The 23004-nt window shown below is 33.1% G+C and overlaps 3 protein-coding genes across 6 annotated transcripts; all 3 read left to right on the top strand.

Moving 5' to 3' along the window:
* LOC143464458 (uncharacterized) lies at positions 1-3586 on the top strand. Its single transcript, XM_076962233.1, has 2 exons — positions 1-170; positions 846-3586. The coding sequence occupies exons 1-2, from the start codon at positions 3-5 to the stop codon at positions 1686-1688; spliced, it is 1011 nt and encodes a 336-aa protein (XP_076818348.1). The 5' UTR covers positions 1-2; the 3' UTR covers positions 1689-3586.
* LOC143464460 (uncharacterized) lies at positions 3322-14513 on the top strand. 3 transcript variants are annotated; one of them, XM_076962235.1, is made up of 12 exons: positions 3322-3403; positions 5872-5994; positions 9293-9348; positions 9421-9477; positions 9942-10020; positions 10124-10179; positions 10715-10814; positions 11456-11508; positions 12006-12068; positions 12358-12400; positions 12513-12620; positions 12763-14513. In XM_076962235.1, exons 2-12 carry the CDS (start codon positions 5952-5954, stop codon positions 12828-12830), a joined length of 726 nt encoding a protein of 241 aa, XP_076818350.1. In that variant the 5' UTR covers positions 3322-3403; positions 5872-5951; the 3' UTR covers positions 12831-14513. The 3 variants fall into 3 exon arrangements, with proteins under 3 accessions (XP_076818350.1, XP_076818349.1, XP_076818351.1); XM_076962234.1 differs by lacking the exon at positions 3322-3403 and having other exon boundaries at positions 4996-5994; XM_076962236.1 differs by lacking the exons at positions 3322-3403; positions 9421-9477 and having other exon boundaries at positions 4996-5994.
* A 1837-nt stretch (positions 14514-16350) lies between these two features.
* On the top strand, positions 16351-22413 carry LOC143464462 (uncharacterized). 2 transcript variants are annotated; one of them, XM_076962239.1, is made up of 12 exons: positions 16351-16474; positions 16699-16754; positions 17738-17827; positions 17958-17976; positions 18050-18099; positions 19150-19251; positions 19362-19386; positions 19502-19557; positions 19713-19760; positions 21162-21201; positions 21360-21464; positions 21749-22413. In XM_076962239.1, the coding sequence occupies exons 1-12, from the start codon at positions 16444-16446 to the stop codon at positions 21814-21816; spliced, it is 690 nt and encodes a 229-aa protein (XP_076818354.1). In that variant the 5' UTR covers positions 16351-16443; the 3' UTR covers positions 21817-22413. The 2 variants fall into 2 exon arrangements, with proteins under 2 accessions (XP_076818354.1, XP_076818355.1); XM_076962240.1 differs by having other exon boundaries at positions 16391-16474; positions 19352-19386.
* The last annotated feature ends 591 nt before the right edge of the window (positions 22414-23004 follow it).

Below are 23004 nucleotides of genomic sequence, written 5' to 3' on the forward strand. Positions count from 1 at the left end.
AAATGGCAACATATAACCCCTATGAGGGTAGAAAAGAAGGCATCAAGATTACTTTTAAAATAAACTTACCACCTAAACTTAAAACAACTGGAAGCAGCATTGAAGCTGCCTCGCCTACTTTGAAGGTTTTGAAGCGATGGTATTATCGGGGAGATCCTAAGCTCAAAAGGGTAAATCAAGATGTTTTTCTTGATTTAGAACTTTTTTTGATTTGTTAAAACATGCAATATGATAAATGTTATATTCAAAACATGTACTAACTAACCAGCAAAGACCTTCTTATGCTTAAACTGTCATTACTTAAAGCAGCGAGGTCCAACTTCTTTTCATCGCGGGCCAAAATCTGAAATTTTTTTATCTTGCGGGCCAATGTTTTTAAATTAGAACTGAAGAACAATGTGACATTGATATTAGAACTGAAAAAAGTTCTCTTTTTTATTAAAACTGAAATTAGAATAGTTTAAAATTTAGCTGATAAAATTTAAATGCTGATCAATGTGACATCTGCGGTCGAGGTTCTTCCTCGACAATAGCGACTATCAAAGCTGACTATCAGTTCGCGGGCCAACTTTGGCCCGCGGGCCTGCAGTTGGACCACGCTGACTTAAAGTAACAGTGCTATAAATAAGTTAATTTTGCAGTACTATGTTTCATTGTGATTTTGAGAAACCATGTCATCAAATTATATTTACATTTAGGCTGGTATATCGGCATCTTTACCTGTTTAATTTTATTGTACCTTACCAAGGTTGGTTGATAGGTGATTAGATTAAATCTTAGCATGTTGTTATATAATATCACAATTTCTTGTTTTTGTACTGATTTCATGGCTTTATTCATTTCAGGTTTTGGAATGGTTTTATTCTGTGACCCCAGAGAAGGCAAGCAATGCATTTGACTTAAGTGTTTCAGAGCCAATATTAAAAACAAGTGACAGCTCTTTTTCATGGAAAACACCAGTTTCTGCAAACAACAAAAATAATATAAGCCTTTCAGTTGAAAAACCTGTAATAGCTGCAGATCCCCAGCATATAACCTTGACTAAAAGTAGACCTGTTATTCAGAATGACCCCAGAAATACAACCATAAGTATTGAAAAACAGCCTCAGTTTTCCTCAAACAAGCAACAATCAAGTCTAAAATGGGGAAAGCCAGTTATTTCTGCCAAAACTGGAACCCTGCTCAAATCCACCCCAGTTTTAAGTAATGACACTGAAGCAAAGCTAGAAGAAAACAAACCAGAGCTTTCAAACAAGACTGAATTAGTGTTGGAGAAAAATGAACCTCTATTCTCTAACTCAACTCCAAGTGTACTTGAACAAACTGTTCCTGAGTTATATCTGGCTGAAACTGTTCTGGAGAAGAACAACCCTGAAATGAAGATTAATCCTACAACTTTATTACAGTCCAACCCAGAGCTGTATCTCAATCCATTGGAACTTGTACACCAGGTTCCTTTGCTGACAGAACCAACAACTACCCTTGAAAGGAGCCTGCCCGAACTGATGAAGGTTGAGGAAATATTGGAACATGCTAGGCCTCTTATGCTGTCAAAAGATTTTGAACTTGAACACAATTTGCCAGTTTTGGCCGATGTCAAGGTAATTTTAGAGCATAATCAACCACTACTTGCACAGGTCCCAACAGATTTCTTGATTACTACCCCAATGCTCTCACTAGATGAATGAATTAACGATGGCTTAATGTTAGCAAAATTTTAAATCATTGTATAATGTACATTGATGATGGAGAAATTACAAGACCAAAGCCTATGCTATAGCTTACATATGTTTTAATTAATACAGCTGCCTTGTTATAATACTTGCTGTCTTTGTTTTGTAAGATATATTTTTTGATTCTTTTTCTTTATTAAACAATATATAATACTGATTATACTGTTTTGCATTTGTTGAAATCCGAACCCTTGCATAACACTTTATTAACTTTGTGTAATTGTGTGTACTGTGTACTACATATTTTGATCAATAATTAATCAATTGTATTTTTTGTCCATTAAATGAAAAGAGATTGAAAAATTATACAATTGTCGAAAGCAGGTTGTTGGATTCAAAAAAAATGTTTGGCTTAGCTTTTCATATTATTATAGCCTATATGATGTATTTGAAAGTTGAGACTTCTACAGCAATTTTTTGTAGAAAGAATGATTTTATTAATGTTCTCAAATTTTGGACTAGAAGTAAAAGTGAAACTTACACATGGGATGCTGTTGTCTTTTAACTTTTCTATATATATATATCTTATATTCTTAGTTGCAATTGCAGAACTGTATTGGCATCTTACCTGCAACTGTCAATGTTTATTAGACGTGCAGCTATTGTGCAATAAGCAGACAAAGTAAACCGTATTGCAAATACTTAGATAATCTATTCCAATTATGGAATAATTTTAAAATGTACTTTGTATCATGCTCATTGATTTGTAAAATGAGTTAAATGTTCTAATTTTGAAGATGTGAATATCATACTTTTAGGAAAATAATTTTCTTTCTTTCATTTTTTAAACTTTACAATTACCTTCATCTAGCTCTTTTTATTGCTCTAGTTACTAACTGTACCTGCCTATGCATTTGTCACTTTTTGAGTAAGATTGGGCCTTTAATTCCCGGTTATACCTTAATTATTCAATGACATATTTCCTTAACTCTAGATTTTCTAGCTAGATCGGTTGGAACAAAGAAGTTTCCTCTCTGATTATACTGTGATTGTCACTATTCAGCACTAATTGCTTCATGAAATTCTTACAAATCTTTGATTCATAATATTATTTTTGTTAATAATGTGCTTTTGTATTGTTTTAAAGGCAGTTTGTATTGTTTAAAAGCTTTACCAATATTTGGACCCCTCTGGAGAAGTTTGTTGCTGTGTGAATGAATTATTTCCTGTGATGTACAGGCAATTAGCAACCTGGTCCATATTTGTAAAACTTTGTCTGTGTGCTTTTAACACCAAGTCAGATTAAGGCCCAAGAAAGTTATTTACAATTGTAAATGTTTGTAGTAGTTTAAAGGACACAAAATCAAAATATTGCCTGGTGGCTGTACAAACTATTGCTGTTTTATTAATTATCGACAAAATAAATTTTTTACTTGAATGTGTTGAATGTTAACAATATATGTATTAATACTGAACTGTGTTTATATGTAACATTTCCTACAAAGTTTTCATGGAGTAAATATATTCTGATAGTGATGTGTAGACTAAACTAACTATTTTATTGGAAGCTTGAGATGAATTTTGAGGACAGTAAAAGCCTGAAATGGAAAACAGTGTTTCCCAACTACAAGCCTGTTTTCTTCTTTTCAGCCCTTTCAGGCTTTTAGTGAGATATGAATTTTGATACGTATTTACATGGTGCGATTTTCAATAAAACTACGCATTTATTGGTAAGTTTTTGCTTTCTTTACTTGAAATGTGGCTGATATGTTTTGGTTTATAGACTGTTGAGTAGTTCTTTGTTTAAAATATGGTAAGAACTGATTATTACATCCTCTAATAGTCTAGTCTAGTGCCTATTGAGTGTGCGTTTTTCCTAATTTTAAACATTTTATAATAAACGGAAGGCTGGAGATGTTCTGTCATTTATGCATAAAGATGTTTTTAGTGTCCAAAGAGAGTAAGTCATTGATCGATCATAAGTAAAAATCGGTTGTCGGTCAGTTCAACTCAGGAGGATTAAACCCACAACAATTCAACCGACCGCCGATTAAACCCAGGACAGTTCAATCCAAGGACCATTCAACACACAGATGTTGGTTGGGTGGTTTTGGGTTGAATCGACCCAGAAACGTAGAAATCACTGCAGTTTCCGTTATTTTTTGAAGACGTAGGCTTACCCAGAGTAATCCAATAAAAAATATTTTTGTAAACAATTAGCTAGGACACCAGGCAGAGATGCAGTATCATAAATGAGATTCTATCAGGCTATGATACAAAATAAGTAGATTACTGTGAGTTTAATAGGGTTTCATTTTCATCACTGCACAGGTATTTCTTTCGATTTTTTACAACAGGATGGTCATGTGATATTTCCATGACTGGTTTTCGCTTATGTGTATTGCACTAACACATTCTATTTCTTCACCATTTACCAGCAAAGGTATTAAACTGGGTTGTTTAGGTTTGGTTGTGAAGAGACCTTGACTTACGAGGGTATCTATACTTAATTTACCTGTTTAATTATCTGATTCTACTGTTGCGTGTGACTAGAATACTCTAAAACTGTTGCTGTCAGTTGGCTACAGGTTGCAACGAATATGCTTATAAGTGCAGGCGTTTATTTAAAATTATGTATACGTTTTAACGCAAGACCATTAAGTAAGTTGCATCTTGAAAACTGCCGTGAATTCGGTAAACAACAAGTGTCAGGCGCATGGGGAGTTGAAATAAGCTTTTTCAACAAAAACATATTGATAAATACCAATCAGTTGGAAAATGTGTTGCAAGAAATGGTGCAATGTTGTTAGAAGAGATCACCAAAGCCGCTGCAGTTGATAAAACATAGATTTTGTTTTTTAGTATTTAGAGTTAATTTGTTGGCAATTAGCCAATTGATTACTTTCAACATTTCCAAATTTGCAGTTTTAGTTAATTCTTCGACACTTTTATCCATAGGAGGGCAGTACCACGGTACTATAGTGTTATACTGGTGTTGTAAATCTACCTTCTAATCTAAATCTAACTCCAAGAAAACTTAAATAGCTAAAATCAACTTTTTGCATGGCCTTTCTGCCTGTTTGTTTTCTACCTATCCACCTGTTTTTAACAACAAGCTGCGTGACCTACATACGGTGAAACCGCCACTCTCTATATTCATAGCTAGTTATAATCATATATTCAGTTGAAGATTCATAGCTTGATAAACATTTAAAATTGTGTAACCAAGCCATTTTTTTATGATTCGAGTCAAATAGCTGTTTGGACAAGAGTGAAGTCCTTTAAAGTTTGCTGATGTCACACTACACTACTATGTCATTTTAGTCTGGTTATTGCTCTCTTTAAGAGGACTTCCTTTTGTTCTGAAAATATTCGTTTTTGTTACATAAATGCCCAAATTTTTTGCTTTCAAATCTACCAAAATGTGACTTGAGTCAAGTCGAGTCATTTCTGCCATACCTGACTCGAGCCAAGTCAATGAAAAAATTTTGCATCAGGTGCAATGAACAATGAGTTGTGGTAAAACAATGATGCTTGATCTTTATTTTTTCACATAACTATGAAAACAAAGGTGAAATAATTACTTGATTCGTATCGTTTATTTTTGGCCATGAACTGTGCAAAGTGAAAATTACGATGCCAACTGTTACAGTTTTAGTGCAATAAAGGACATGCTCATGATCAATTAATGAACAGGAAAAACTGTTACATCAATATCAACTTTTGATCAATTGTAAAGTCATCGAGTGTGCAAGCGCAGGAACCAACACTGTTTTTCTTAAGTTGTCAAGGTGTCAGGTTCTGGTCAGTGCTTGCTGCTGGTAAACTAGGTGACACGCTGTAAACATGATAATTGCAAGAACTTATCATATAATTTTCATTTGCTATAGCTTACCCATATAACGTCTAAAGGTAGGCTGTATGAATATTGACCTATGTTTGGACTTACTGATGATTGATAGGGCTATACAAAAAATGTAAACAGTCTGACACTGTTAATAAAGTATTATGTTGTCCAGCTAATACTTGTGGGAAAAGTGTCTATTTTTATTACTATACTTTTTGTAAAATATTGCACGAAGCTAAAGAATGCAGTTGTCTCATATTTTTCTTACACATTTCTTTAAATTTAACTGCTTATTTTGTTTTTTTAGTAGCACATTAAGTAAGTTAACTGAATATTTCTTATGTATGCTAGTAATACAAGTTGTACAAAGGCAAGATTGAGTCTGATTAAGTGATATACACCTACAGTTTGTGTAATGAGCTCATTCAAAAATGGCAAAAGGAGATGAAAAATCTATAAGACAAAACAAACCAGGTCAGAATAACTTACCAGAATATGAAAAGTTATTGAAAAGTGTTTTGTACGTAAATACATTTTAGTGTCTTTACTATCAAAATTGATGTGTTTTTTCTTTAATTAACTTAAGTTGTAAAAAATGGAAAAGTTAGAAGAACTGGTGTTATTTTTTATGGGGGAACATTCCAAAATTCTAATATTGGATATAGAAAAGTCACCATATATCGATATTCTATGTGGAAAATATAATGTATTATGTCCTGTTTATGGCAATGGTGATAGGGCGTGGCAGTGCTCTGAAAAGTGAACATTTGTATGATAAATCTGAAAAGGTTTTAACATGATTTTAAATGGCATTGTTATATACTTTTTAGCCTTCTAATGTGAAACATCATAATTATAGTGCTACATACAATGGGAAAGGATATTTTTTACCTGTAAAGTATTTTACTTTTGTTATATCAATAAGGAAATATGCATTCTACCTGCAATGTAATAATATCAATATTTGGGATAGAAAGCATTGAGAAAGAGACAACGAGAAAAACTTTGCTGATATTTTGATCAGGATTTCATACTTGATAATGTGATTTGAAATTGTAACTTTCGGCTTATGGTTATATTATTTTATCAATGAACATGGGGTTTCGTGGAGTTAATCAGCTTTAGCAGAACTGTTTTACATGTTTTATTGAAAGTACTGAGTAAAAGAGCTATCAAGTCAATATTGGTAAAATTCAAGTCAATACAATTTGTTTATTAATTTACCTTTTCGAGTTTGCTTAATGCTTAATAGAATTTATTGTTCTTGAACTGGGGAATGTTTTTAAATAACTTAAACTTGGTCATGGTCTCTCATTGTTAGCAACAGTTAGTCAGACATTCTACCACAGTTCCATTTCTTAATCTTATTTAACAGAAATGTCAAATGATGAAATTCAAAACTTGGATTTTTTGCAGAGCTGTACCATTTAATGGCTGTTTGCAACTAAGTCACTGTGCCACAACCACCACCATAAAAAATTACACACACCTGCTTATCTTACTGTTTTCCTGAAGATGCACTTCCCCCAGGTTGAAATACCTTTTTGATGTTATTGGCACTGGGCAAGAGGCGAGTGTAATAAACTCATGCTTGTAATAAACTGATGTAACTTCCAATAGTATGATTTAGAACGAGCTCACACAGAGCGTGCATACACAACTGTTAGTTTCATCAAATGACCTTAGTCAGTAAGGCGATCAGAAGGATACCGGCACAACACAAGATTAAAGGGAACAGTAATCAAGGAACAGCATGTAATAATTTATTGGCAATTAAATTCCAGCATGCTGTTTCCGCATTCGATGGTGTAACAGTTAGGGAGATGATGACGAAGCTAGGTCAAGCAGTTACCAGGGCAACTATTATAACAACCAACACATCATCAATAACAATTTCATTTAAACATCATTTATCACAGTGAGCAAGAGATGTATCAGGGTAAAATTTGTCAAAATGACGTACCAGGACCAAAGTCGAAAAGACGCTTTGTAACTAAGACTCCATATGAGAAAAGATACAGCAGTTGCTTCAGGAAAACACATAAATTGCAACGTGAATTGTAAGAATAATGCGATTTACTTATTCTGGACATTCTGATTTACACAGGAAAGGTGTTGGGTATATAGTTACAAAAAGATGTGTACATCCAATGCTGAGATACAACTCGATTACGGTAATGACTGACATGATCGTACTATTACAATTCGTCTCAAAGGACACCCTGTAGACTTCACTGTTGTACATGTGTATGCACCTACTGCAGCATCAGAAGAATACCAAGTGGACACGTTCTATGATACATTACTGTACATCACACCATTAGTGGAGTTTCTAGGAAAGATGCTTTGCTTGCTGTAGGTGACTAATTACAATCCTAAAGTGGGTTAAGGTGAAGTGATGAAAGTTGAAAGTAAATATGGGTTAGGACACAGAAATGAAGCCAAAGATAAACTTGTTGAATTTTGTGAAAGCCATGATCTATGTATTGCAAACTGTATTATTTTCCAACAGCCTAAGCGATGTTCTACACATGGACTTCACCTGATGAGGAGTATAGGAATCATAGAGATTATGTTATCTGTCAAAATATTGAAAATCTGTAGTCCTTTTGCCCACAATTTTTTTTTGTTGTAAAATTTGTCATTGCGCTTGGTTTCTAGCTTTTAGCCTATTCAAAATATGTAAAGTCTTTGATTAGTTTTGATGAAGCTATGTCTTGGCAATAAACACTTAGATCTAATTTTAAAATGTTGGTGTGGCAGCAGCTTTTTCAAACATTATGGACTGAAAGAAGAACAAATTCATCTACAGTATAATAAGGGAAATTAAACTACAAATTTCCTTAGAAGCTAAAATTTTAAAACAAAAACTTTTTGTTTTCAAACCTGTTATGAGGAAGGGTTGGATAGTGAAAGATGTGATGTTGGGTAAAGTTGTCGGTAATAGAAATCCCGTACGACCAATAAATGAGTAGTTGAATGCCATTATAAAGGAAGCGGGAGCATCACTAGATGAATTAAAGCTTATTGTGCAGGACAGACAGCTGTGGAGGAAGGACATTCATCAGGTCACATGGGCTTTGTATTGGAATACAACTAAAACATTGGCTTCCTTAAATTATGTAATTATTAAATGATTAAGTTCAATCACTAATTTGTTTGCAAATTCAGGTTGGCCACAAATCTGCTCTGTTAACTTGTCATACATTAGGAATAAGATTGAATTTATGAAGTAGTTGGTCTAACATGGACTGTTTACATTACACTTACAGTCTTAATTGACTGATGATATTGACTGCCTACCACAAGTATTCTTTTTAAGAGGAGAGTAGCATTCACTGCCAATACGAGTAAACTTGTTGTTGCCAGTTTGTCCACTTTGCCTTCTAAATTAGTTACTTGGCATTTAACATAAAAACTGCCAGATCCAAATGTCTGGGAATAACAACAGGTTTCCTCTTGATGGCCAGAAAAAAATTTTAAACTTTTAATATTTGTAATATGTCTAGAATATTATATCGGAAAAGCTAGTCAGTTTTGAGATTTTGTTGCAGGCATCTTGAGCTAAGCTGCTTTTTAACCCTGCAGCAGTCAATGTGTTTTTAATTAAGTAAATACTTCCCTTTAAACATAAGCTTGCCACAATTTGTTTGAAGCTGTTCCATGGAAGGAATGATTAGCCTAAATACTAAGTTTTTTAATAACTTTTTGAAATTTTATCCGGCATAATTATGTGCAAAATGCTTTCCTGAATCTTGGTACTACTTTGCAGGTGAAGGAGTAAAAACAACATTGTACCGAGAAGGAGGTGCTTCCAAAAAAAATAAGGTTTGTAAAATTTTGCGTTGTTATTTTGTTCAAAAGTATTTGTTATAATTTACAGTAAATGTTACTTTCAAGGCTGTCCCATTTAATACTAACTCAGATGGTCCAACAGTGGAAGATCCTGCATCAAGCGTAAGTATTTTTCGCATAAAGGTTATACTAAGAGCTGCTCATTGCCCACATATAGAGCGGGTGATGGTGTGGACCACCATGCATAGTTGGTCAGTTATACACTCAGGTCTCGTTTATCTAAACCCATAGAAACTAGAATCCCCATTATCCAACATGAAACTGCTAGGAACGGATTAGTTCTCATGCCCTTTCTCTGTTAATCTGGAAACCTCGTTGTCCGGCTCTGACCCAGAAATTTAGAAACGTATATTATGTATGTCTAACAAACAAGAAAAAAACACCCACTTATCTGAATCATAAGTTTTCATACTTGTCATATTTTTATGTTTGTTTAAGTCTGAGGCATTCATTGACCAACTTTCTAAATTTCTTTACTTGAATCATTTATTTTGGATGCAATTGGATTTTTTAATGAAACAAAGTGATCTGCATTAAATAGGTCTGACTGTAAATGATTCTTTTAGCATAGAACCTTCCATCCCGAAGAAGAGGAAAACAGTGCGGCCTGGTCGAGCAGTAGACATAGTGAGACAGGGGAATCAAGTAAGCTGCTATTCTAACAGTACTTAAATTAGCAAAAGCTAACTTTCTATAAAGTTATTAGGGTGTCTTATAAACTAAAAATTAAAGAAAAGCTTTTATGCAGCCATTGTACAAACTGAGACTACAGAACAACTACCAAAGAATTCACCATACAGAACAGTAAGATGAAAATTTTACATTTATCTTAACATTTTTTGTAAAATGTTATGGGAATTTGAAAGATAAAGATTACTTTTGTTTCCTATACCATTACGAGCAATTTATTTATTCTTTACCAACTTCATGATGTTGCTACTATCAGAAAGTTTCGTTTGGAACAGGAGTGGCCAAATCGCACATAAATAACTTGAAATTGGAATAAAATTTCAACGCTACTCTTCCTTTTGTATCTCTAGTTTGACTCAGTCCGTGTTTGTTGGCATCATACAGAAATATAAGAAAGCTTTTCGAACGATATGTTACTTTAACTTGACTTTAAGATGATGCTCCCGTCATCTAATGACAGCGTTTTCTTAACCACTGTTTTAGATGCTATATTTTTGCAATGTTTGAAAAAATGGCTTAATTGTAAAAAAGTTTCCTTGTTCAGAAGTTTGTCCAAGCCTAACATACTATAGATACATATGTACATAATGTTGAAATATATGCCTATTTTCAAGCTATGTTTATTTAGATAGCTTGAATTTTTTTACAGAAGCATGTCAGTAACACCACATTTACTAAAGGAAGTTTTAAGAATACAGTGCTCAACTTTGGCCCAGGAAATGTCAACGTCAATAAGAAAACTTTCTTTGGTATGCTTTTCTGTTTTGTTCTGTTATATATTATGACATTTGTTTTGTTTTGGGAAGTATTGGTCATAATATCCGAAGACTAATTTTAGTAAACGGAGAATTATATATGGCAAATTTCGGGATCGTACCAAAAGGGTAGTATAAAGCGGATATCATATTTTCTTGATTAAAAGCCGCACAAAATGATTTAAAATATAAAATAGTATTAGTAATGGGGTTCTATTCGAAGAAATGATGTCATAATTCAGCAGATTCTACTGTACTTAGCATTTAAAGTTTTTTCAGATATTTTTATTGTATGTGGAGGGTTTATTAAAGGTTATGTCCTGTATAAATTAAAGGTGTCTTTTTACGCATTTTGTCTAAGGGCAAATGACATAATTTTGAATGTGTGTTTTCTTATCAACTTTCTGAGTGCTTGATTTTGAAGCAATTTCATATCAAAAAATACCAATTTTTTGTTAGTGGAGTGTATACTGTAGATAGGTTATATTATTTATATCAAGTTTAGTTTTAATGAAGTGAAAATGGGCCTTGATCCGAACTAAATTGTTGATCTCTTAGCTAAGTATAGTGTACATTTTACCCAATTACAGCACACTTGCTTTTAAATGATATAATCATATTATGCAATGTTTTAGGTGATCCGAGACGACATACATCTAACACTAAAGTGACTTCTGACAACACTGTGGTAAGTTACAAAGCTGCAATAAGTTTTGCATGTAGAAGTCAAGAGAGGATCGTCAATATTTATATGTTTTATCACACACACTTTGTAAAAAGAAAGTAAGGCCCTGGATATCACAGCAGAACATTATCATGCGCAGTTAGTCAGTTATTGAATTATGCCATAAGAAACACAACGTCTCATTCTCAAATAACTAATGTATTGTTAACAATTGATTTTCACTGTAATGAATGGGTTGGTATTTTATGTTGTAATATCTCCAAGAAACTCCAGGATTTATATCTTGTATCCGATAACTTTTGGACCAGATTTTTTCTCCAATCCGTTATGTGTAAAGTTTACTGTGTTGCAATTACAACCACATTTCGCTCAGAAATTTTCTTTTGTACGTGTAATTTGCAGCAGTTAAATGTCGTTACAATAAGTACTTTGACAAAACAGAGAATGCTTAACAAATGTTTACGAAAGTGTACTTTAAACTCCATTAAATTAATTCCCAGGAAGTGCGAAAACGTCGCCCTTCTCAAGATACTCTGGAAAGGCTAAAAAGTTTCACAGCTAATGTAAGCTTTCTTTTTTTCTATGTGTCATGTTGTTTGCAAATTGTTGAAAGGTTTGTTGTGATTTGTTTCTTCATTCTTTAAGATTTGCTTCATGAGAAGATTTCAAAACTTCACATATCATTTATTTTTTTAAATAAATATCCGTATGGAAGCTATCATAATCGCATTCAGTTGATCTTCAAAGCAAAACTGTTTATGAACTTTGTTAAATTATAACAAATGCAAATAAGCAAACAAATACACAGTAAGCCATTTTTAAAACATTTTCATAGGTAATTTCTCTTTTTAGGCACAGCCTCGTCTTTCTGCTGAGAAAGAAAGCAAAGTCCCAGGTAAAGATGAAAGCATTTCCATTATTACAGAAACTAATTTAAAACAGATCTGACATATTTAGTTGATTAAGTCAATACTATTATCTTCCACAATTTAACTTAATTTTTTTAGCTCCAGTACCGCCTGTCGACCCTGGTCTCCAGGTATTGCAATATTTTGCAATGTTTTGCATATTTACACTCATTCTGGTTGCTGTTTACATGTTATTTACCAAAACAGGTACTTCAGGATTATTGGCTTAGTTGACTTTTTAGGTTACGTAGTTTTTAGGTAATATAATCTCTAGTCTGAACCAAAACTTTTATTGCATAAAGAATGGACTTTGTTCATATTCTTACGTTAACTGTTGTTTGCGTTCTAGGTTTTATCCACATAAGTGGTAATCAAGGTGCAACCATTACTGCAGCCGGAAACACTGTAAATGGTTGAAGCTGACAACTAGAAACCTAGATAAATGACATTGCGGTGAAATACTTTTCTTCTGGTTACAAGTGAAAGCAGTTTACAGCATTGTTTGTTTTTTGCAGCAACACATAGAACGCCAATGTTTTCAGACGGATATTCGTTTGATATTTTAGTCTTTTTTATCCCCAATATTATGATATTATTATTTTATCCAGACGTGAGAGGCATTGCCATAATTGTTATTAAAATGCCAACATACTGGTAAGCATTTTGGATGCTTTTTGTTATGTTTCAATTTATTTCTGAATTAAGGCCCTTCCATGAAGTTTGATTTTTTGTCACTTATTTTAGCTAACCTGGTGTAATGCATTGTATAAGTACGAAGTAAGACCCCAGGTTTTATGGTTATTTGTTTTAATATTCACTACTGTAAGTTGTTAGGATTTGTTGCTGTGTTGTTTGTAAACATGTGGTTTGTATATACTATGCAGTATGTTTTCACTTTTCATATTCGAAACTGCACTTTTAAAAAGTTTTATTATAGTGATTTTTGTTGCATCCCTATAGTGTAGCGTCTTACTTGTCGTTGCCACTTTAAGAAGACACCACAAACGTGAAATCTACACCACTCTTTAGTGTATACACTCAAACATTGGTAATAACTACCGAGATGTGACTAGGCCGCATCTTTTTGGATATTATCAAATAGCCGGCGAGCCCAGTCGCTACATCAGAATCACATTTCAAAGTTAACGAATATTATAAAACTATTTTAATGGAGCCTATATTACATACAACTTACATAAATTTATAGGTTCAAAATCAACAAATGGTGCAATTACTATTTAGGATGTTCGATGTGAATTCATTGTGAAACACAGCTTGTCTTGCATATAGTATTGTAATATGCTTTAATTTGCATAATCCAACAAGTATGAGTATTGATTATATTGAACCAAACAATGCCATGTTAGTGTTGTACTGGCGACTTTTTTCCGCCAACACATTAATTGTTATGGAAATCATTTATATCATAATTGGTCGTGTATTGTTTTATTTGTGCTGGTTGGTACTGTAGAGTAGAGAATGTAAATTACTCGTGTGCTGATTGTTATGTCTATAATTCCTACCATAAAATGGTACAAATTGACGCATTCTGAATACAGTTATGTTTTCTTTCCATATGAAACCAGAAGTTTGCTTTAACTGGCTGATTCCCAACTCTTTATGGTACAATGTGTGGTATTATTTCGTTGTCATCTTTTCTATAGATAAAAAGTTTGTATTAACATCTTTAATTTTTTCTCATAAAAACACTGAATATAGTAAAATCAGTCGAATCCCAAATATCTATTTGCATGTAGGCCTATTATTTGTATTATCAAGTGTATTATTTTTACGAAACACTGAAGTAAATTTCATTATTTAAAGTCATGCCCATTTAACTACTGTATCTGACCACTGAAGCTAGGCGAACCTAATAGGACTTGAAGTGAAATATATTTATGTACTGATGCAACTTGTAATACTTAGGAAATCAAGTTCTTTTTTGTTTTATGTCTCCGCTAGCGACTAGCTTCAAGTGTATACTGTATGTTTTCTTGTTACGTTTTAATTAGTCATAAATGTTAAACGAGCGACTCTTTATTCTTAAACTATAGAAATGCGTGTTCCCATATTTGCAAATAAATAAAAATTCCAACATGAGACTCAACCTCTTATAAAAAAAATTGTATCTACAAAACTACCACATATGGGGTTTTCCCAATGCTAACAGGACTAATGATATTGTACAAAATAGAAAATACTGTAGCCCACCTGCGCTGCATATACTGCGCTCAGTACGTCATTTCTAGTTACTGTTAGGGACTTAGAGTGATCAACCCTCAGACGTTTGAAATCATCAAATATATATGTCATATATTCTAAGACAAGTAAAGAGATCTAGTCAATTTAAGCAAGAAATGATGCAGAGGTTGCAAATTACGTTACAGTAATCAATTCCCAGGCACTTAGGATCCTTCTATTTTACGCTATGTACATCAACCACATGCAGCATTGGGAAGCCATGTGCATCAACCTTGTGCAAATTAATTCAAAGGAAATAGCAGTCCAGTTATTTCGGCTGTTAATATGTTTTTAATGTTAGGGAACACGTCCTCTACATCTTCCAGCAGTGTAGTTGTTTCGTTTTTTGTGTTATTTCGGCCTTAAATTCGTTAAACTAAGGAATTATTTGTGGTTTGGTGGCCATGCTAATCTACCATCTTATAGCGCAATTCTATTATCGCTGTCTTGCATGTTTTAAGCCTAGGGCTTTGCCACTTTTTCTGCTTGTTAGTTGTTCGTGAGCATTTGTTTTATTGTGCTATAACTACTACAGTTAGCATCCTAACTTTTGCTTCGCACAGTTAATGGCAAAAAATAAACAATACAAGTTTAAACAATCCACAAATTACTAATGAAAAACTATACTAATAAATAATTTTTACTCAAGATGGAAAAGTATGATATGGTAGTTTATGAGAAGAAAAAATACATGCAAAAATGGAAAGTGTACCTTAAAAGCACGTTTTGTGGCCTAGCCTAGTGAGGGCAGGAGAGAATGATATAGAGGCCCACGAGTGTACTAAAATATAAACAGTAAGAATCCGATGCTAAGTATTAGCAGATATTAGAGTATTACCATTAAGAAGTCATGCCTCTGTCTTTAATATTTCTAGTATGGCTCACAAAGAGGACACAGTTTGCATAAAGCTGCACACGCTTAAAATAATGTGACTGCAGACCATACGCTTTTTTGAAAGAAGGCAGAATTTTTTTGCATTCTACACCATTTTAGAAATTGTAAATCCAAAAACTTCTGGGGAAGCATGCCCCCGTACCTACCCCTCTAGGAATTAGGATAGGTTACTACACTTTACGTCTCTTGCAATTTTACTTGACTGTACATAAAAATTTTCACACAGTAAGGTATTGACCACATGGAGTAATTCAGAAGTGGTCATGTGACCTCTTTAATGCACAGAAAATATTCCATCCATTTTGAATTACAAACGATTTGTCAAAAACTTCGTATATTTCTTTAAAGTGAAGTTAGTCATCCTAGTTATGGGACTCTCACGAACTGACAAAAGTTTTCCATGCTAAAGTTATTGGTGTTTGGTGCTAATATCTTCTAAAAACCTAAGAAATATAAAAGTCATGGGATCAAATTGGATATATCATTTAGGGGTTATAATATGGAAGTGCACAATCCTATGGTCGCAAAGTCACAGTGCACAACGACTGCATTACTCACAATCAGAAAGTATCATAGATTTGATGTAGCCTAGGCCTAGTCTGATAATGATACGACAATAAGATCAGTTAGAAAAAGTAAACTAGTGCACTGTAATGTCGTGGTTCACTTATATTTGTGTATATGCGGCCAAATGGAGTTTAGGTATGACATAACTGTGTTCAGTTTTTAAGTTTTGCAGTACATTAATTAATTATCAGCAATGTTTATGGGGAAAGAAAAGTGATTTGGGTTTGTTATTTCAGATGAGCTGAAGTACAGTGATCTGTAAAAGTTTATCTACCAGTAAAATCCTAGTTAACAAATAAGCAGATACTTTTCTATTTATGAATAAGCATGAATTTCAATGGGAAGCCAAAAGTATCAGGTAAGATCATTAGTTGTTAGTGTTACTGTCCATATATATTTAATTGGAATATTGGATGTCTCTTACTTTTTCACTTCCACATAAAACCTGAATTGGATGGTGTTATGAGGGGTAACCATAGTGTTGCAATCTCACATAATTGTACCCATGTGCATAAGTTGTTGTGTGATTACTCTTTTTAACTGGTTTTTAATATAGCAATTATGATAATTATTTTTTGTTAGATGTGCAAGAGGAGCTTTCAGAATATGAAGAGTCTAGTACTTCAGACAAATATAAGGTCTGTGATTTTGTTATGCAGATGAAGTCGGTTAAGTATAGACCGCTTCAACGTATATATATATAATATTATTGCATACAAATCTGAAATTACGAACCAAAGTTTATCTAACACTAAGTAAAAATGTCGGTTAATCGCATAGCACTTATAGAAATAAGCTGGATTATTGTAAAAGATTTTTGTCCCAGTTTGTACCGTCATTCGCTTAACTGCATGTTTTTTTAAGCGTAACATCTAAATAGATTTATACTTCTCACCTGGATGAGTGTCATTAATAAGAATTTCATCTTCTCTGTGGTAGTAGATCATATGAACGACCTGCCCTGGCAGTTTAGTCCCCCGCACCAGTTCGGCAAAATCACATTAGTTCCTCACAAGGAAAAAGAAAACAGTATAACACAGTACTTTGATATATCCTACAAATGAATACTTGTACATCAGACCACTTAAATATATGTAGGCGTTCAGTAGGATAGGGGTTACTGATAATAATATGTGTACTATTTTTCGCTCATAGTATTTCGGCCAATGACAACCAAAAATTTTTTTATCAGAGTTTAGGTTTGGCATATAAGGCCCCTCCTGATTTTAATCCAATTTTTTGTCATAAAAAGTGACTTATTCCCCTGTATATACTAAACTGTTATTTCTGTGGCTTTGATAGAATATAGTTTTGTAGACTGCACAGTCATCTGATAGATGTTTTTAAAGCGAATCGCTTAAACGTATGTATTGGACAATTGCATCAAATTTGCCTGACAAGTTGGATGTCTAATTAAATGATTTCGTCGATATATTTTTTCATGCTGGTGCTTAAAATGCATCAAAAAGTATGGTTGTAGGTTTTGATTCTTGTGTTTACTCTCAAATTTTCTTTTAAAGCTGCAGACACTTTGGTTTGGTCACCCTGCGATGCATATAAAATCTTGTGTTTTGCACTACCATTTGCAGTTGTAACATAAATGCCTAGTTTTGTTGATTAGGCTGAACCATTCATGACCACCCCATCTGGAGATGGTCGATGTGTTGATGAAGATGATGAGACTTGCAGTGGTCCAACTGTTGAAAGAAATGTAAGCGTCTTTACTTCGATAAAAGGCAGTTTGAGATGGTGAACATGTCACAATTATTTCACAGTTATCTTTACTTGCATGTTTTTAAGAAATTTCAGTCAAGTGACTTGTAAATCTATTTATTTTACAGATTAACGTTTCCTCTGCACGTAAGTAGACTTGATTGCATTTTTTGTTTTGCTTATTAAATTCATTTTTATTCACCACTTATAATGGCTGCAGAAGAGCAAATGGAGTATTCTGAAGAGAAAAACACATCCAATCCTAATAAAGTATGTCATGCTTCAGAAACTCTTTTATGCATTAATTTTGAAAAAAGTATAGGTGTTGCAGAAACAACGTTGTTTGTGTAATATTCTGTATATGGTTAAATTAAATCTGGTTATCTCACTTATTTTCTCTTCATCATACACATACTGTATTATTCAATTCACTTAGAGCTAGTTGTGATTGCAAAACTTATGTAATTATGTGCTACCAGTCACTAGTACCTGATTATTGTCAGCTAAATATTTTTCACTCAAATATTTGTTTTACATTCTGTGTTTTTAACTGAAATAATGTGGTAGGTTGAAATAGAAGTCAAAACAATGGCACATGCTAACTTCAGCCTTGCAGCTGTTGTGTTGATCATGATTCATGACAGTTACCTCATAATGTTAAACATACTTACAGTTCAATGCAAAATAGGTCTCTTGGCTCTCTGTCAAAGACAGACAAGTTATGAAAGAATGATGTGTGACGAATTGAATGTAGGATTAAAGTGGGATTATTGTTGAATCACAACATTGATTTTGGTTAACATATTTAGTTTAAGGTTTGTTAAAAAATCACTTCCAACTCAAAGTTATATCTGTTGAAATACTGTGACAACCATAAACAAAAGTGAAGCAGTGACACTCTTAGCTAATGCTCAAACATATAATTGAAATCGAAAGTTATAATCTAGTAGCACCGGCAGAGGTTTTACTGTTGATGCACTGTGTTTTAACAAAGCAATGTGCAGGTAGTGATATTAGCATCAATATCTAATGGAAAGCAAAGTGCAAAGCCCATATGTGGTCACTTAGAAACTGCTATCACTATCAACATGTTGAATAAACTGAGCAATTTTACACATTAAAGTTTTTGCATTGCTGCTACGTACTGTAACTGAGTATTTTTTCACACTTTGTTCTAAATTTTTTATTTGTAATGAAAAGTTGTTATTAATTATCTAAAGATTTATTCAGCAGAATATATACTTTAGAAACTATCATTTTGTCTGTCATGTTCTATGTCTCATTACATTTGACTTTGCTCACATGTAAAAACTTTTTCAGGCTATCCCATTTACTGATCTTCCCGAAGAGGATGATGACAATGGAAGTTGTAACCCTGAACAACCTGATCCAACTCATGAAAATCGTACCCCTCGTCAAAATGTAATAACTTCCACCTTAAATTGTTCGACTAATTGTGGAGCTAATTGACATGCATTATAATTACTGGTATATGTGGTCTTACAATTCTTATATATTTCAGTCTTTTACAGGAACCCCCTGGACATGAAGAACCTTGTAAGATTACAGTATTGCTGCTTTAATTGTAAATCTGAGGTTAATAGTGTCCATCATTTTTCTGTAATACATTTCTAGTTTTACTAAGTAAAGAGCAAATTTTATTCATCTGCAGCTCAGCAGTACTCTGAGCGAACACATTATTATCAGAAAACATCTGCAGCAAGTCAGGTGACTGTGTACAACAATGTATATATGCATATTTTATGACATATATATATAGCAACGTTTGGATGTCATCAGTTTAATTTTGCTTAGATTTTAAATAACATTAAGTGTCTCTTTCTCTTCATTAATATAAACGTTATAGAATTTTTGTTTTACAGGTTCATCAACGTATTCGACCCACTGTGATTGACCGTAATAAAGCCACTGTATGTTTTAATTACTGTTGTATTACTTTTGTAACAGATTTATTTTTTCGATGTCTGTTGTATTAGCCACTTTATGTAAACGTCTAGATTATTATCACAAATATTATAAGATACTTAGCATTAAGTTATCAGTAGGGAGAATTTTTTTAATTCTCAAGAAGTTACCGATTTCAAACCTAATATAGTGCTCTTGGACAATTTGTATGGTTTTTGGACCTGAAAACCTCGTCTATCTCCCTGGTAGACTTTAAAAAATACATTAAAATTGCTAAATTTTTTTGTCGTTAGAACATATTCATCAAAATAGTTTCGATTTTTTATTTTGAATGAAAACTTAATGTTTAACGTTTTTCTTGCTATCAGACTTGATTTTGTTAGCAAATATTAACCAGTAGTAGATGGCTTTATTTTTGGCAAAAGCCATCATTTTATCTCAGTTTTGCAACATACTAAAGTATAAAATTTTGACTTTTTGGACCAAGTTTGTGTACCATATTTGTAGGGTATGTTTTATCAACACACGTATTGTGAATTGATAAAGATTTTAACACAGCAGTATTCAATATAAAAGTATTTTAAGTTTGTTGTAATGTTTTGGTCCCACATTGCCACCTATGAAAAGCGTGTAATGTACAAAACAACGTTTGTAGTAACAATTGTGTTCTGATAGTAATCGTTCCCAGGTTGAATGAAGAAGGGCTAATGAAGTCCTACTTCTTTGCTTTTTCATATTAAGAAATGTCATGATGCAGATGGAAATACTTGTTGCAATAAATTTTGTCAAGTCATAAAGTTTTTCACAATCAAGAAACACCGCAGTGACACGATCAAAGCAATGTCATACTGCAAGAAATCCATGAAGAATGTACTTGTTTGCTTTACACAAAAGTAGTTCACAGATTGTTCGATCACAAAATTGTAATGATTTGTGTTATAAATTTGAATCTGCTTTGCTGAAGAAAAAAACAATGATGCTACAGCATTGCTGTTAAACATGCACACTTTGTTAACAAAAAATGAATAATTACTTACTGTTATGATAGAAGCAGTATGGTACATTAGTGTAATAATTAAATCTCCAGTTACATGCAACACTAGAACATGAATCCTTTTATTACAACAAAACTGTGCTGAGTTGTATGATGTTACTCATGTTGATACAGACATAATCAAATTAATTGTTGCAGCTATTTTTGGACAACACACATTAAGTAATAGTTCTTGCGCAAAATGTGAAAGCATAATCTTCGACCTGGGAAATGACCTGACTCTTCCTAGTTACCACATTACCGCAAATCCTGAAACTTGCCTTCTCCCATAAGGTTTAATTTTCATGTTTTGGTAGTTTTGTTCAGTGGATTTTTTTACAAATTTGTTTTTACTGTATTTTTTATGCTTCAGAATGATCCTCCACCTTCCAGAAGTAATGAAGTTCCAACAGGTAAAACGCTGGTATAAAAGTTGTAATTGGTCTAGAAGCAATGTAGCTACACTAGGAAAACATTGCTGAGAATGCAATGTAGCAGTGTGCTGAAAAATAAGCATTAGTTTTTTGAAGGAATAATATGCACAGTTAAAGTTAATTTTTAATTTTTTTAGCTCCGTGGTATGCCGATCTTAATACTTTCATTCTGGTGTTATTTTCCATGGTCTGCATATTCATTGTAGTTGTAGTAACCGTTTATCTATATTTTTCAAAGACAGGTAACTAACATTTGCATAAATAACAATTTTAGTTCAGCTTAATTCACAATATCCTTAAAGCGTTCTTGTTCATTTTTAACTGTTGTACATTTATAATATCATTCATTTCAAAGTATAGAAGAACATTTCAAGTTTGTTCTAAAACCTATACAGTAGTGAGTAGATGGAATTTAGTCATAGACCTTTTTAGAGCTTATAAGTTTATGTTTTGCCCTGCATGAACAGAAATTTCCCGAAACAATATTTTTTGTACTTTATTTATGTATTCTCTTGCGTGTTTCTAGGTTACATCACCATCACAAACAATCCTGGTGCAAACATAAGGGCTGCTGGTAATGATGTAAATGGCTGACATGGTACCTTGAAAACCTTCCGGTGAGGATTGCTCAAAAATATTCATTCATTTCAGCAGTGAAATTTTGCATTCTTCTTTACTCTTACATGACCTATATGTCACATGAGTGCATTTATGGTGTATCATTAAGTTTAAGAGATACTTTGAACAAGTTGCCCTCCATTTTACATTAGTTGAAACATTTACTCTGTGACAATGGAAGGAATTTTCTAGTTTTCAGATGATATTTTGCGTAAGTGGCACTATGTTATGCGTTTGTGTCCAATGCGTGTTTACGTATTTTTATTCATACATTTTTAGAAGTTAATTTGGTATTTCACAGTAAAGTTCTTTTTAATTTGTCAAGTATTTTTTATTTGCTATGTTGCATTAAAGAACATTTTGTGCACTTTACATCAGGTTTTTTAAACAGTTTGCTGTTATGGTGACAAGATTATTTTGTTTTTTTGGTATGGTAGTTTTGGCTTTAAATAACTGCGCATTCTGTATGTCATTTATCCTATTCACATAAAGTTATGCTCCAGTGTTTTTTGTTTTGATAGTCTTAAACATATTTGCAACTACGCTGTACGTAAAATATAAATCTTTATATTATTTTTACTGCTGTTATGTACTGCTGAATGTTAGCTTGATACAATGAGATGATTATAAAATAACAGGGTAACAAATAACATTTTTTTGCAGTTTCTTTAATTTTATTTAACCCTACTTTAAAAACATTGACGTTTATCCGAAAATATCTACATATTTTATGACCCGTAGGGAATGCTTATTGCCGTGGTTAACTTTTGAGCGATTGACTCCATATAACTTTCTAACTCTTCAAAAGAGCCTGTGCGCCACTCCCCAATATTACATGCGAGATAAGAACATTTGTAATTTTCTTGAGTAAAATGTACGCCTTGCACGAAGCTTGAGTAAACGCGAACAAATCTAGAGCTCAAACCAAACACTTCTGCTCACCAGGTGAAGCATTGGACGAATGACTGCGATTGAGAAGATGAATACAAGTAGAGTAGTACAAGGTGGTTGCACAAGTACCTGTGTGCAACCACCAACGAACGTCGTATACTCAGGCATATCATAGCGCTAATGGCTGCATTAACTTCATATAATGCCTTCCAAGCTGACAATAACTGAGCATCAAGAACATGCTTATTTATTTTTACCGATTTTTTCCTAGCG

This window comes from Clavelina lepadiformis, chromosome 7, assembly GCF_947623445.1.
Source record: "Clavelina lepadiformis chromosome 7, kaClaLepa1.1, whole genome shotgun sequence".
In the NCBI taxonomy this organism is placed as follows: domain Eukaryota; kingdom Metazoa; phylum Chordata; class Ascidiacea; order Aplousobranchia; family Clavelinidae; genus Clavelina; species Clavelina lepadiformis.

Bases quoted from the DNA above. Each gene is read 5' to 3' on its own strand.
- LOC143464460 (XM_076962235.1), top strand. From the start codon at position 5,952: ATGGCAAAAGGAGATGAAAAATCTATAAGACAAAACAAACCAG. The intron at 10,180-10,714 runs GTAAGATGAAAA...ATTTTTTTACAG, and splicing joins AGAATTCACCATACAGAACA to AAGCATGTCAGTAACACCAC. The intron at 12,401-12,512 runs GTAAAGATGAAA...TAATTTTTTTAG, and splicing joins GAAAGAAAGCAAAGTCCCAG to CTCCAGTACCGCCTGTCGAC.
- LOC143464462 (XM_076962239.1), top strand. From the start codon at position 16,444: ATGAATTTCAATGGGAAGCCAAAAGTATCAG. The intron at 16,755-17,737 runs GTCTGTGATTTT...TTTGTTGATTAG, and splicing joins GTACTTCAGACAAATATAAG to GCTGAACCATTCATGACCAC. The intron at 19,252-19,361 runs GTAATAACTTCC...AGTCTTTTACAG, and splicing joins ATCGTACCCCTCGTCAAAAT to GAACCCCCTGGACATGAAGA.
- LOC143464458 (XM_076962233.1), top strand. From the start codon at position 3: ATGGCAACATATAACCCCTATGAGGGTAGAAAAGAAGGCATCAAGATT. The intron at 171-845 runs GTAAATCAAGAT...TATTCATTTCAG, and splicing joins GAGATCCTAAGCTCAAAAGG to GTTTTGGAATGGTTTTATTC.